The sequence below is a fragment of the Magallana gigas genome, chromosome 7 (assembly GCF_963853765.1).
Source record: "Magallana gigas chromosome 7, xbMagGiga1.1, whole genome shotgun sequence".
NCBI classification, from domain to species: domain Eukaryota; kingdom Metazoa; phylum Mollusca; class Bivalvia; order Ostreida; family Ostreidae; genus Magallana; species Magallana gigas.
In genome coordinates, this window is record NC_088859.1 from 52,246,978 (window position 1) to 52,261,556 (window position 14,579).

At 38.1% G+C, this 14,579-nt stretch overlaps 1 protein-coding gene across 1 annotated transcript; it reads left to right on the plus strand.

Annotated features, from left to right (window-relative positions):
- Positions 1–10,509: 10,509 nt before the first annotated feature.
- On the plus strand, positions 10,510–13,181 carry LOC105342853 (noggin-2). The gene is made up of 2 exons (XM_011449907.4): positions 10,510–10,949; positions 11,092–13,181. Exon 2 carries the CDS (start codon positions 11,114–11,116, stop codon positions 11,855–11,857), a length of 744 nt encoding a protein of 247 aa, XP_011448209.1. The 5' UTR covers positions 10,510–10,949; positions 11,092–11,113; the 3' UTR covers positions 11,858–13,181.
- Positions 13,182–14,579: the final 1,398 nt, after the last annotated feature.

Here is a 14,579-nt window from a genome sequence, read left to right on the forward strand (position 1 = left end):
TTTCAAAGGTAAAGAAAAAATCAACTCAAAATAATATATAGCTATAACAGATAATGAAATAACAAATTTTAATCAAAAAAACTTATGTCGATCCCCCCCCCCCCGTCCTCCAAAGCCGATTCTGGGACTGGAATTAGGACTCGATACGATGACGTAATTGGATTGTCCCTCCAGAGTATCTCAAGGTTTCCGTTTATAAATTCCAAAATGACTTGCTATTTTCTATGTGTTCACTAGTTGTTTAACTACTTGTACGGAATTCAACTACTAATATACACTCATTTACCCTTCATCAATTATTTACTTTTACGAGCCCCTCAACAACACACACTTAATCCCGTTTCTTACTGGAAAAGATAAAAGACTTTTACTCCCCTTTGAAAATGTGGAAGTCTAGTTCAGTTTTTCCATAAATAAAACATACATCGATTTCTTTTGGCGCCAAATGTTTGTAAATCAAAAAGCGTACATGTTCATTAGAGTTGCATAATTTATGTGTGGATTTCGGGGGATTCCGTGCGCGCCTCCCCCCGGCTGTCTGGGCTATGGAGAATTGTCGCTGGTCATGTTCGCATGGGTAGAATTCTCAGGATGACGTGAGAGGGGGCCATTACAACGAGATTATCGCGGGGTTCCGTGGACCGGATGAGAACCCTGGGGTGGGGTTCATCCGGCGGGTACCCGGTGACCGGGCCCTGCTTCCTCGGAAATAAAAATTACGAATCGTGTCTTGGTGCTAAATGCAAGAAAGAATGCCACGAAGCCCCCTGAACCAAGAAGTGCAAGGTGAACGATCTTTATATATATATTGTATATAATTGTAATAACATTGTAGAGTGAAATAGCCCTGTGATCTCCATCTTAATCCTACACACCAGCAAAGAACTGAAACACTGAAAAAAATCCCATTTGAAGAGTGGACCGTATTTTACGTTCTGTCGTTATCTGGGGTTTTTCGTCTCTGTTATAGGTTTTTTTTTTTTTTAGGAAATCATAATAAAACATTACTTTTCTTTCTTTCTTTTTTATTTGCCGTCTCTGTAATAACTTTTGTTGGAATTTTTATCTAGGCATTGTTTTTATCTAATGGCAGTCATGTTTTCATTTTCACTAACAAGTTCTCTTGACAGCTTTATGGAATTCCACAAAACATTAGATACAATAACAAAATATTCATTAATTTTCTCTTTATTATCGAGTCAAAACCACTTCTGATAATCTGAGAAATCGCTGTACAGATTTCCATTCATTTCCATGAATTCTGTGTATCCCGATTATAAAGCAGTCCCTAAGTGTCCAGACAATGACGGGGGAGCTGGTCTTTATTCGATGGAGTGTTCGGCGGCCCAGCAAGGAGTCGACGGTTGACGCCACGTAGGGCCATTATATCTATCAATCAGCGCTAATAATCCCCTCATCTGATCGGGGGAGACAATGTTTGACAGATACAGACTCTTCAGCGGCGAGAACAGTCCTCTTAAGGACCAAATCACAATAAAGAACAACACGTCTGCGCGGCCCTTGACAGCTATCGCACCCTCCAAGTCCCCAATAACCGCCGAGTTTACGCCTTTCTTATACTTTGATAAGTTTACTTCAGTTTAATGTTAAAAATTTAATTTTGAAATGAAATATCTGTAATTGTTCCCTGAACTTTTTTTAACAGCAGGCGACGATGTTATTTTTTTTTAATGTGAAATCTTCAGATACCTCCGCTATGAACAGGTCTCTTCATTTGTCTTTTGTACTTAGTGGAATACCAAAAAGCTAAGGGAACTGATCACAGACAAGTTCTTTGGAGTATGTTGTGCCTGGGTCCTTGAGAAATTCCCCCCAAACTTCACATTCTTCGTATATTTCCTCACTAAACACATGCACCCTGATCAGATAAGTCAGGGCTTGGTCACTGTTGACTCATTTCAGAAAAAAGCACACAGAATGTTAGTACATATTTATCTTTTCGTACAATGAAAGATACACCTGCAGCAAGCTAATGAGTCTAATTGTGACGTCACTTTGTTAATGAGTATAGAGATGGATCACCATGAGTCATCACTTTGATTATTTAGATTTGAACTCTTTAAATCATTTAAAAGTTTTGATATAAAAAGATAGCGCCCGGCCAAGAGTTGATATACCTGCTATCAGATAACGAAATTTTTATTACCCATCGAAATAAACGAAATAAACACGTTATGTAATTACTGAAGCGTGAAAGAAATTACTTAGCTATTTGAAATATGTCTTACCGGATAAAAACGAATTTGGGGAAGAAATGACGAATTTAATTATATACTCTAAAGCGCCAGTTAGTGCATTTTTGTTGACCTTTTTAATCAGCTGAACATTTTAAATATATGTTCCATTCTAAATCTTGAATAGTTGAAGTGTGCGGTAGATTTAGAATCGCTCTGACGGGAGAATTGCATTTTATAACCGTAAAATTCTCCATTTATAAACCCTGATCACGGGAGGTGTCGCCATTGTCACATTGTGGAGTCGGACGGGAGGAAAAACATCTTAAAGACAACACGGGGTCGAGGTTTATTGATAGCAAGGGTCACCATAAAGATTCCAGTAATCCCCTAGTGCGCCGTAATCGATTTCAAACTGTAAGAAATGACAAGAAACTTGCTTCTGTCTTTGGCATATCGGCGACATATTTACATTGAAAAGACTAAGTCAATAGTGTCCCGACTCCACTTGAAATAGCAGAAATGATCAGATAATGCTACAAAGTGTTTTCTATTATTTACTTATGTTTGATTCTTTGAAGAACTCAGGTCCTGCACTTATTCTGTTAATGATTATCCCTTCACCTCGTTTTCATTTCTATATCTTTACTAATTTCTATGAAAGCCGGGTCTTATTATTGCCTGGATTTCATTTAAGAATAAAGAATTTCAATCAATCTGATGAAGCCTCGAGGCGAGACAGGGATATTACTTTATTCATTCAATCTCTGGAAAATATATAGCAACAGTGTATATTGGTTCCCGTGCTCTGTGATAGATGCCCCTTAAGGTTAATTTATTTCTCCCTCCCCAACCGTGTCAAGGCCACAGAACACAACGATCCGGCATTGTCGTCAATACAATTAAACAAAGGGTTTTTTTTCTCAATTTATTTTTTTTTATTCAGTTTTATATTTTGTATTTTTTGTTAGTTAGTTTAGTTAATTACTATGACGAGACAAAATATTGGTATTAAAGCATTGTCAAAATTAAATTGAATAAAATTAAATTTTTAATTAAAAAATTAAATGCAATTAGTATGTATGATAGTGTTTACTGATATGGGTAAGCCATCGAGTATTCTAAAAAAAATAATGAACAGTCTGAATGATTTAGCCCGTTCCACCATTTTTTTGGGGGGAGGTCATCTTACGAAAATAAAGGGTAACGTTATTGTAGCTACCACAGTACCTTAATCAAAGCCAACATTACACAAAATGCATTGACTGAATTACAAAAATAAAACAATTAATTTTTAAAAAAAAATAAAATATCAAAATCAAAGTATTTTTCCTTCATCGTTACGTGAAAAAAAGGAATGAAATTGATTTAAAATTGTTTTTAAAAAAACGTCATTCATTACAGATGCCATGGGTTTAAAGTAGCATTCATATTTGAAAATACATATAATATAAAACGAATAACTATAGCTTTTAGAGGTCATCTTTGATTTAGAGATTGAAGCTTGTAGTTTATAGTCGGCGCTTCCTTGGCCGGTGCTCCCTGTCCCCTCTGTAATTTGTGTTATTACGAAATATTCTTAATTTTTCATATTGCGTGAAATTTATTTGTATGATTGGTTTACAAGAAAGGCGTTGGACCAACCACACAGACACTGTTATACTCGCCCTGTGACATTTGATGCACGGAATACAGCTGTGATGTGCTTCTTTGACTTGTATTTTAAATCATTAAGAAATCTGTGAATTTGACATCTACCTTTCTTGTGGCATTGTCATTCAAACTGATAATCTGTTATTTACAACATAACTGAACAATGAAGGCAAGGCATCCAATTTATCGCAATTATTGAGTCGAAAACTCAGTGATTTTGCCCATTAATAATATATGGCTTTATATGTCAATTCAATATTTACCTCTATTTAAAGTGTGACGGGCAGGTTACGTTATGATTGTATACAAACTATTTGTAGTCTTTGTACTGTTTGGATTCCACATTAAAGGAAATAAAACGCTGTGACACATTACATGAACGGCGAGGCATTCGGAGCTTGTGAAACAAAACGCCATTGTACCCAACACATCACAGCGAGCACAATAGCATTATTGTGTCGTTCTACTGGTCAATCTAGCCAGGTAGTGAACAAAACATTTGATTGAATTAGTTTTAATATAGTCGAGACATTAAGACCTTTTGCGTGATGGCATTAAATGCCGTTCTACAAACAAGCCCTTTGTTAATCGAGTGTCATTTTTAAGGGTCAAAAAGATGAAAGAATCTATAACCAAACGGGGAGTTCAATATTTATAGAGGCTGTTTGTCCTGACACACGTAGACTAATGAAGATTTGCGATTTGCGCCACAGTCTCGGACTGTCTTGTGAAATGGTGTTTAACAATAATAAAACCGTGTGTTTTCTCGTCAAATACTCCGATTTTTATTAGGTGCTACATATTTTGACAAGGGACAAAGAACTGCATTCCGAGCGCTTTCTATAAATTCCTTTCTTGGTCCATATCCAATACATGTATGTATCTTGATTGATTGTAGTCACAGCACTACTGCTATGTATCTAAGTGGTTTCCGCCCCATGCCAAGAGTCCTGCTACACTTAGGCTATATTCTGTAATCTTTTTTCTTTATAGAATTTATTTTCATTCTTTTATTTTTATTTTTATTAATAAATTATCACGAAGCTATATTTTTAATCGTGTAATTAGTGAGCACACATCTAAAACTCGGTACAATTGACTTGAAAACACCAAAGCACGTTCATTACTCGTACATCATTAATAAACATGTCGTAACCATAGGTACCTGCTTACAACTGTCAGAATATTTCGTTACCGTAAGTACGAACTTACAACTATCAGAATGAATCGTTATCATCAGTATCTTGCCGCTAAAAACAGTCAGAATATTTCTCTAATAAAAGAAATACCTGTGTACAACTATAAGAATATATCTTAAAAGTACATGAACTTTGTGCAATCTGTTTATCGTGATTCAATAGCGCTTGGGGTGTTAAGTCAATCCTTCACATCATGACGTCACAATTCTAGAACCAAGACGCCATCAATGGCGGAACGGGTAGCGTCACTTCCGGGTCACCGATTAACGCGTGGCGGAGGGATGGTAGAGACGTGTTGCTATGACAAAGAACTGCTTTAATTAACTCAGTTATCAGTTCATTCGTCTCCACAAAACACATGTTTTTATGGTTGACTTTCATTAAAAACTAGAACGCATCTTTTTCTTCAGTGCAGGAAACGTTTCGCCTCCCCATTGCAGGCATTGTACCTGTGTTTTGGTAAAACAGAGCTTTAGACAAAGCTGTAACATTACGGATGCAATGAAGCGTCTTATCAATCGAATACACTTTCCCTTAAACACTTGCCACTATCAAGCACAATGGGCCCCGTTCAATGTTTAACATCTTGCAGTTTGTTATTGACCAATGTGGATATGTCATGTTTTTTAAAGCCCCTGACTCTCTGTCGATTTAAATTAGTAAACAGCGCATTTTCACTAAAATATTCAGAATTAATATTTAACTCGTCGAATCTGCTGATAAATTCCCCGTTTTGGTCCAGCATGTTCTGTACTTTGTGTCTCATACTATTACTCCATTTTGTCAAATAAGTGTAGGAGTCTGTACTTTGATAGCGCCATAACACAGTCCGCCCGACCTTTTACCGAGACCAATAAGTCGAGGCGGAATGATTTTAAGTTATTAGAACTATGGCGATACCGAAAATATAGCAATAAATGGTGATGCAGGGAACATCATATTGCGGGGTGGTATTCTTCTACATCACAATAATGTTCTTATCTCTCTCTATTTGAACACTTTCTGGGCCCTAAATTAAAACATTCAGACAGGTTATTTCTGGATGGCAGGGGTTATAGCACCACTAGCTGCCATTAGAGTCCTGATGAGACTGTTGATAGTGTCTCCAAACTGACTGATACTGAAACAAACGTGTACTAAGTGACAAGTCTCGTGTCAAAATTTCTTGTGATGACCTTCATGACTATTTACATGAAACTGTTTTTCCCAGACATTTAAAGGAATTATTACTACAAGTTAAGATAAGACCGCTTACGACACGTAAAATAAAAAAAAAGAAAAGCCAATCTAACATGTTTAGCTTTGATCACTTTACCAAATTCTTCAGGAGGCGAAAACAAGAATGGTGGCTCCGCAGATTGTTATATAAGAAATCTAAATGGGCGTGTTCTGTTCTTTAAACTGAACAGCTGGAGAGGCATTCCATATCTTGTCCCGCGAACGACAAAGTATCAATTTCCAAACAATTCGCTTGTATGAACGATGTTAGCTCTTATCAAAGAACGTGGTGTGCTTCTTTCGAATAAACGTTTCATATTTTGTTCTGTCAACAAGGTAATTATAAGTTTTATATTCGCCATAAAATCGCTAAACTAAAGATTATAATAGACAAATAAACGCGAAGCCATGACCCTTTGTTGAAGGTAGATAAGGTGGACCCTTTGAATGTTAATACCTTTCCCCCACACTACACAGGTAAAAGGTTCCCTGTGATCTCCTTGCTCCCTCTCAGATTCCCTGCACGTATCGGGGGCCAGTGAACACTATCGCCATTTATTGTCTTCTGATGAAGTCAGTATTGCCGGCGTATCAATTTTATTTGTCAAGAAATCGTTGGGCATTAGCATTGTGGAGCCAGGCTTCCCCCGTTGGAAGAGGTTCGCTAGAATCCCTGACTCCCCTCTGGCGGGATTATGACTTGTTATTAATACAAATCTAGCGCTGAAGACGGTCTGATCTGACATGACTATAATTATCATAAATAAAATACAATAATTTTATTTTAATATAGCCATGTGGGTAATGAGTTTGGTTGTTGTAGCGCTTCCTTGTTAAGTATACTGTGCTCACTTTATTCTCAAATGCTGGAATGCTCCTACTTGGGTGGTTCTTTGAATCCAGGGTGATGTTTAATTATAAGACGTTGTAGAACAAACCATAATGCACCTATCAATCTTTACAGTGAATCTATTCGACGCCATTTTTGACGTTTGAATCTCTGTTTACATTTGATATTAAAGACGGGGAAATTACATATAATGATTGTGCCCTATTGTAGTCTCTGAAACGTTGTACTGAACCGTTCTTACCAAGGGGCGGGGGAGAACCTTTTTGGGCGAAAGTTGATCAGGGTAGCTCAAGCGTTTGATCTTGATCACTTCTAACGTTGATTACTATCTAAAACTGTGATCTTCTGTGCGTTTATCAGATCGTGGTCTACAGAAAGATCACGACAAGAATAAATTTTCACGTGATGTAACAAATAAAGAATATATCTTTTCTCTAATCATTTAAAACTACCCCAATCAAGATAAAACAGTGTTAAAACGGCATGCTAATCGTGGAGTGGGACAGGTGATGGAGGGTTAGGGCTCAGTGGTGTGGGTAAAGACAAAAATGACAAGGATCGCCAGCGTGATTCCGAATAAACTCCAAACAATTTAACAACTAAGTTGTTTGTGTAGGGTAATTGAAAAAGACCACGGGAAATCGCGCTCTCTGATCGTTATCTCCTACGATGTCCTGTGTCTCAGGTTTGTAATGAAATTAAAATGGTAGCCGCTTAAATTTAGATTTAATTCAATGGCAGGTTGACTTCATTGATCTTGCAGCGGTATTTAAGGGTTGAAGTCGTAGCCCCGTCTTGTCTCTTTACACGGGACATTTTCCTTCACACACAAGTAACCTTCCGTTCATTACTTTTAATACGTAAAGAAATCCCAAGTTATCCCCGATAAACAATCAGAGAGACAAAGACGTGTTGGCTTTAAGCCTTGAGGGAATTGATTGCAATGTCAATGCCAAGGTGTCCGTCTCTCGTCACCCCCATCAGCACGCCTTACTGGGCCGCCTTACGTCTGACCGGGCGAGGCAGATGGAGACTAAAAGTCAGACTGCGATGGTATCAGGTGTTACTCAATCAAAAGCTTATTTAAACTGCTTTCTTACATTCTTATATATTTATATCTGATAATGCGACAAAAACTCTGCAAGTCTAGATGTTTTGGACACAAATTGTACCGGGTCTACAATGCGCCCTATTCAGCGCTAATAGATTAAATGTTTTCATTTAAAAGTTTATTATTTTCTCATTATGCGAAGGTTGGTCTGTTTTGAGAAATCTCTGACTTGTGATGTAGGCCGCGTCAATTTTTTATCACGCTGCTGATGGAATAGAATGCGGTCGTCTTGTTGCATATAAATACTAGTAACTGCAGTGTCTCCGTCTATTACAAGAATGAATGTTGTCTATCAACCCAAGTATTTCAGGGGCTAATACTCCAACCTCTCTAAACCTAAAAACACGCCGTTTTCCTCTCTCTCTCCGTGACTCTGACAATAGAAAGCTGAGGGGCGGCGAGTTCTCAACTGCTTTCTAAGCATTCCGGGCCCCCAAATTGTACATTGTGATTTTCATTCATAAAGAAACGATTTCAGTCTGGATAAAATCTGCTACAGCGTTATTAGATTTCTTTCATCTTTATGAGTGTTTATGGGCCAGAAGGTTCATTAATACATGCTAACGCTTTTCAATAAATTTTAGGGGATTAATTGCTATCAAATTTTGTTACTTGGGCTATTTGGTGCATATTTTTAGACGCAACAAATTTTCCTTAACTCCAGTTTCCATAATAATCAATCTCCTGTACGACCAGCGCTGGATATTTGAAATTTTAATTTACAGCTTCTTCTTGCTTGTGATGTTAAATATTTCAAACAAAGGATCAATCAATGTGCATTATTAAAATTACAGTATGCGATTCCACCACCCGCGACTCTTCGATCACACATTATGCAATTCAGCAAATTAAAGAGGTTCATTGGGCTACGTCGCAGAATGTTCAGGCAACAAAGGCAAAAAAAAAAAATAACTACAGGTGTTTATCAACCATCTTCACTCATACAAATAATATTAAGATAGGATTCTTCAGCCTCGACCTGGCAGAGGGTGGGTAAAGTGACACCGAGGCTGATTTCCGGGGACACGGGCGCGACCACTGAGGCCCCTGCACGCGAACTCTTTAACGTCAGAAGGGAGGAAAGAATACCGATATTATAACTCTCGCACATCGCCTACCGCTGATCCGAACTGTTGGATAATTAAATCTAATTACGAAATAAAAAGTGTAATAAATCAGTTGGATATTGCTGATCTACCATTCAAACCTACCACACGTTTCGTCATTCAATCCGGTACAGTCTAAACACGGAGAAAACCGAACCGCCAACTACAGCAAAGCATGAAATATTTACGCTTAAAAATTTTGATGGAGAAATTTAATGTACGATGGAATTTTTCGGAAATTTATTTTTAACGATTTATATATAAACCGACAGGTCATAGAAATACGATACCCCCCTAGTTCACGCGTTTAATTAATTGACTATGATTCAGAAAACGGAACTGGGTTGATTTCTGCGATCATGTTTTAAAAACATAAATCAGGACTGAAATGGCCGCTAAGCGAAAATATTTGGTTAACTTTTGTACCGCTTTCAAGTTAATCTTCCGATTTGTCACTGAGTAAGGTACATGTATTTTATTTCCAACCAACATTGTGAAGTATTGTGTTTAGAAGAATAAAAAATTACCAGCAATAATTTACTCGCACTACTTAATTTTCTAAATTGAAATATGTCATTGTGGTCGTTTAACAACTTCGCCTGACATTTCTTTGGTGACTTTACAAAACGAGTCCGCTCTTCAACAAACTCTAGATAAATGTCGGCGTCCAAAACTATGATTTGTGGAAATAAATTAATACATTAAATGAAATTAATATTTCTTTCTGTGTCGTATACTTAAGATAACATTCAAATTCCGAAAACGCGTTGAGTACGGTGTATACTTATTACATGCACATAAATGTATCTATGGAGGGATATAACAATAGGGGAGGATTAGTGCGGTATCGGTCGTGGCGCCGCCTAACCCTTCTACCATAACTCTACTAGCTTTATTGCTCAACTCGTTTTTGCCGGGAACGAAACGAGTGAAGGAAGGAGATTGATCGCCGCCGGGGAACTCTCCTATTTCGTACTATCTCACAGACAACGCTCTTGTGGAACAGATAAGAATTAATCTATCTCTCAAGCCCAATCACAGGTTCCGGATCTCTCTCTCTGAACCTTTTATTTCGATTTATGAATGGGATCATGAATACGGGGGAAGTCGTTTGTATTGGTTCGCATGTTAGGCCACGCCCCCTTCAGTTTGACAAGCATACATTCGATGTACATAGAGAATAGGTCTGAAATCCCATACACTGATCGTCGCACTGTCCGAGTTGACACAGATTCTAAACACGTATGGTCGCCGCCGTTTGTCTTATGCTTAGGATTACGGGCAGTCTTCTCATAACATTGTAAAAACTACCGTAGATTTTCAGAGAGACGGCTATTCATTTCAGACTGGGTGTCTAGCAAGAAAAATACAAAAAGGATAGTTTACATTAAACTCCAACATAAAGCATCTACATTCCTCTCCCTGGAGGGTCGTGGTGTACACTGGAGATATTTATCTTTAGGGGGCCAGTGAGCTACCCCCGCAATCCCTGGTCTGGACGCAGTTTCTCAATGGAATAGATTTTGGCGACATTTTTTTTTTTTTTTACATGTGAAACCTTCCAATATTGACTTTTATTTTTCATACAATGGCATTAGATGAGAAGATGCATAGATGGTAAGTATTTAACCTTTTTATTATGTATATTCAACGATCATCGCAAAAACATATGAAATTTCAAACTTGAATTTTACTAATGTCGGTAAATCCGTAACGCCCGTTTTTATGTGGGACTTATTCAGTGTCACTGTATTTTCAGATATAAGTATACGGATGAAGTGATGATTCTATATCGTTTTATATTGAACTGTGTCGTTTTGTTGGTCTGGGAGCATCGTTGGGTGACCGCTCAAAGTGCACGTGATGCTTGGAACCGACTGAGGCACCCCTTTGAGCCGGAGGAACGCAATTCTATTTCATTCCATGATGGGACGCGTCCATTTCCCTCGAACCAGCTGCCGATCATTGACTTAGAGGAAAATCCGAATCCGCTATACGATCCGAAGGAAGAGGATCTGGAGTATAAACGCTTGCGTCGCTTGCTAGGGAGAGACTTTGACCGGGACTACATGTCCACTGTGAGACCGCTAGAACATGTGTTGCACAGAAATGGAACTTTGGATTTTAAAATCAAAAAGGGACGTCCAAAAGGGAGGAGGCCCCTCTTCATCAAATACTTTGGACAGCGTGTCTATACGGGTGAAACTCAGAAACCTATCAGACTAAAACTCAAACGTGAGGATAGAAAAAAAGTGCAAAAATATTTATGGAGTTATACTCATTGTCCAGTTTTCCACACGTGGAAAGACTTGGGGGTTAGATTTTGGCCTCGCTGGATTCGGGAAGGACAGTGTTTTAGGGGGAAATCGTGCTCTATTCCCCCCGGAATGTACTGTCAGCCCAGTGACTCTATGCGTATAACGTTACTGCGCTGGTACTGTCGGGGTCCGGAAGTTGGGACAAACTGTTCCTGGATAAAAGTGCAGTACCCAGTGCTCACGGAATGTGCGTGTTCGTGCTCATAGCGATATTGAACGAAGACAAATAGAAAAGTCTTCAAGTGGTGATCACTAAATATAGGGATTTCAAATTGCAGATCCAGCTGAGTTTGATATGAAGGGATCTTAAAATCGAACGCAAACAGCGGAACAATGGGTTAAATTTATCATTGAAAACTTCCATGGCCAGTGTTTTCATTTAGAAAGACACAGTGAAAATATATTGACTCTGTCGTATTTAATTGCTATTCTGGGTGTTACTAGAAGTTATATTGGAGTACGTTCATGGTGTGAAACAACAAAATACGTCACCCGAAGACTCCAAATACGACCCTTAGTTCTCGTACAAACTCTGTTTATAGAAACACAAGGAACTCGGGTGATCCTCTATCCCGTCTTATCCCGATGTGTAATCTCGTTTTCACAGATTATCGTCGCCTCTTTCACTTGGACATCTACCGAATAATCTGAGATGGCGAGGAAAATTCTACATGGAAATTAAAAAACGCGATTAACTGAGCCCCGTGCTGGAAAGTTTGAAGAATCTGTCAAACAAACTGAAGAACTGAACCAGTGAATAGCAATCTCTGTTAGATAATTTCTCTTATATCAGCTCAATGTGTGAAGAGGCCGAGTTCAAAGCGTCGCTGTGTGACCAAGCTCGTCTGTGCGCTCATCAACCTTCTACTCTAGTTGATAAAATGCCATGTTTAAACCTTGTAATGGAAATACATTGATTAAGAAAGGTACATTGAAGAAATATTTGGATCTTAGCAGACGCCGCGACGACATAGCGGCATTATGGGGCTTATATTGGTGTTAAAACACACTACCCTCGCTCCCTCGAGTTCTGAACTAGAAGGGCTTTCGTTTGTTTATGGAATAAACAATATCTCATTTATTTATCCGCTGAATGTGGTCATTATCGTTAATGATTGTTCTTTAGATGCACGTCTTAGTGCGGTAAACTAGATGCTTGGGTTGTTATTACAAACGCCGGGGATAGCTTCTCCAGCGCGCGGCCGTCCGCCACGACCACGTCCTCCGGTGGGAGACGGCGTCTACTCCTTGGCAGAAATACCTAGACATTCGGGCTACAATGTAGTGATGATCTTAGCCTTTCATTTCTAACGAGTGATTTGGTTTCCGGCAAACCGAGTACCGTACCAGAGAGACTGATATTACATGGACTCTGTAACCTTCGCTAGTGCAATTGCTGTTGTTTTTTGTTTATTGACAATTGTACTAAACCATGGGTCATCCTCACTCTGTATATATATGTGATGGTCATATTTTTTTCGTATGACCAGAATATTTATTGATAAAAATAAAACTTTAATTTAAACTCTGACGTAGTATTGACGCTTCTTATTTGCATCACCTTAAGTAGTAGGTGCGGTGATCTAGGCTCTAATTTATTGAACGATTCGCTTCGGAGGAAACAAATGATATGTAGCAACATATGGTTACATCTGAGAATCTATTTGATGCATCCTTATCAAAAACTTTAAATAGCCACTCTAAAAGAATGTTGGGGTAAAAATTTCAATAATTCTACTTAACATTCCCGATTTTCAATCAAACTTAACCTCAAGATGCAAAAACGTGTAAATTTGAATTTCTGGTACATCGTCTTTGGCCAAATCAATTTTTTATTACACCAACTTGGAATTCATCTTGATGGGATGTTAAAGCGAGCGAATCGGTGCAGATCATGTGCCGCTGTTACCGTACAAAGCTGGCTTTCTTGGTATTTAATATTCTCGAATGAAATGATCATGTGGCAGTTTTCTTCAACCATTAGGAACCGTTGACCCAAACTACAGTTCATGATACGGGAACATTACAACGCAGAATTCGGTAAAGATGACTTAATTTAATTATACCAGATTTATGGTGGGTACAACAAATTTAGCATATTCTGTTATATGGGTTTGCGAATTCCTGACATAGCCACGGTACGAAAATTTGACTATGCCGACGGATCGTGTCTCCATTTGACGAAATAATTTTTAGAGAGAAATTCTAAGCAGGGAATATGCTAGAAACGTACGTGTACACAGTAGCAACCATTAGTTTTCATAGTTATGCGTGAATAAGTGCGGGAAATCAGATTCCGTGTGTGGCACCACCAAATTGCAAAACAATCTGACAAATGGCCCTACCAGAGAATGATGAAGTGGTACCCTGGGTTAACTAGAAAAGACAGACTAGGTCCAGGCAATGATTTCTTGGTTCATTTAATTCGTTGAGCACAAAAAGCATATTATTTTATATTTATATACACTAAGTGCGATTTTTGTAGCTTGTCCAAATATTTATCTTAATCTACGTTTAAGTAAATGTATATAAGAAGCTATAAGTATATAATTTTATTTTGTACTAAAAACACGGATTCTTGTTGATGAACCGACTAACAGCCTGTTCAAACTTTTAGCTAAATGTCTATCTAAATTGACAGCAAAGTGCATCTATTTTAGTAGCTATAATTAAGAATACAATACTTAAAACCGCGACAAGGCATTCGGCTGTCTCCAGAGATTTTAACAACGCTGATCGTATAGTACTGACCATGCATGCATATAAACTCGCTCAGAACTGCTCAACATGCATTGCATTGTGTCATGTTGTTGACACGAATAAAGGAATTTCAATACATTACCTGTTTATTTTTATTTTGTACATTTGAATACATAATGATATTGAAAATTTTGAGGTTGCATTTTTTTTCAGAATACCTAAAAGTGCA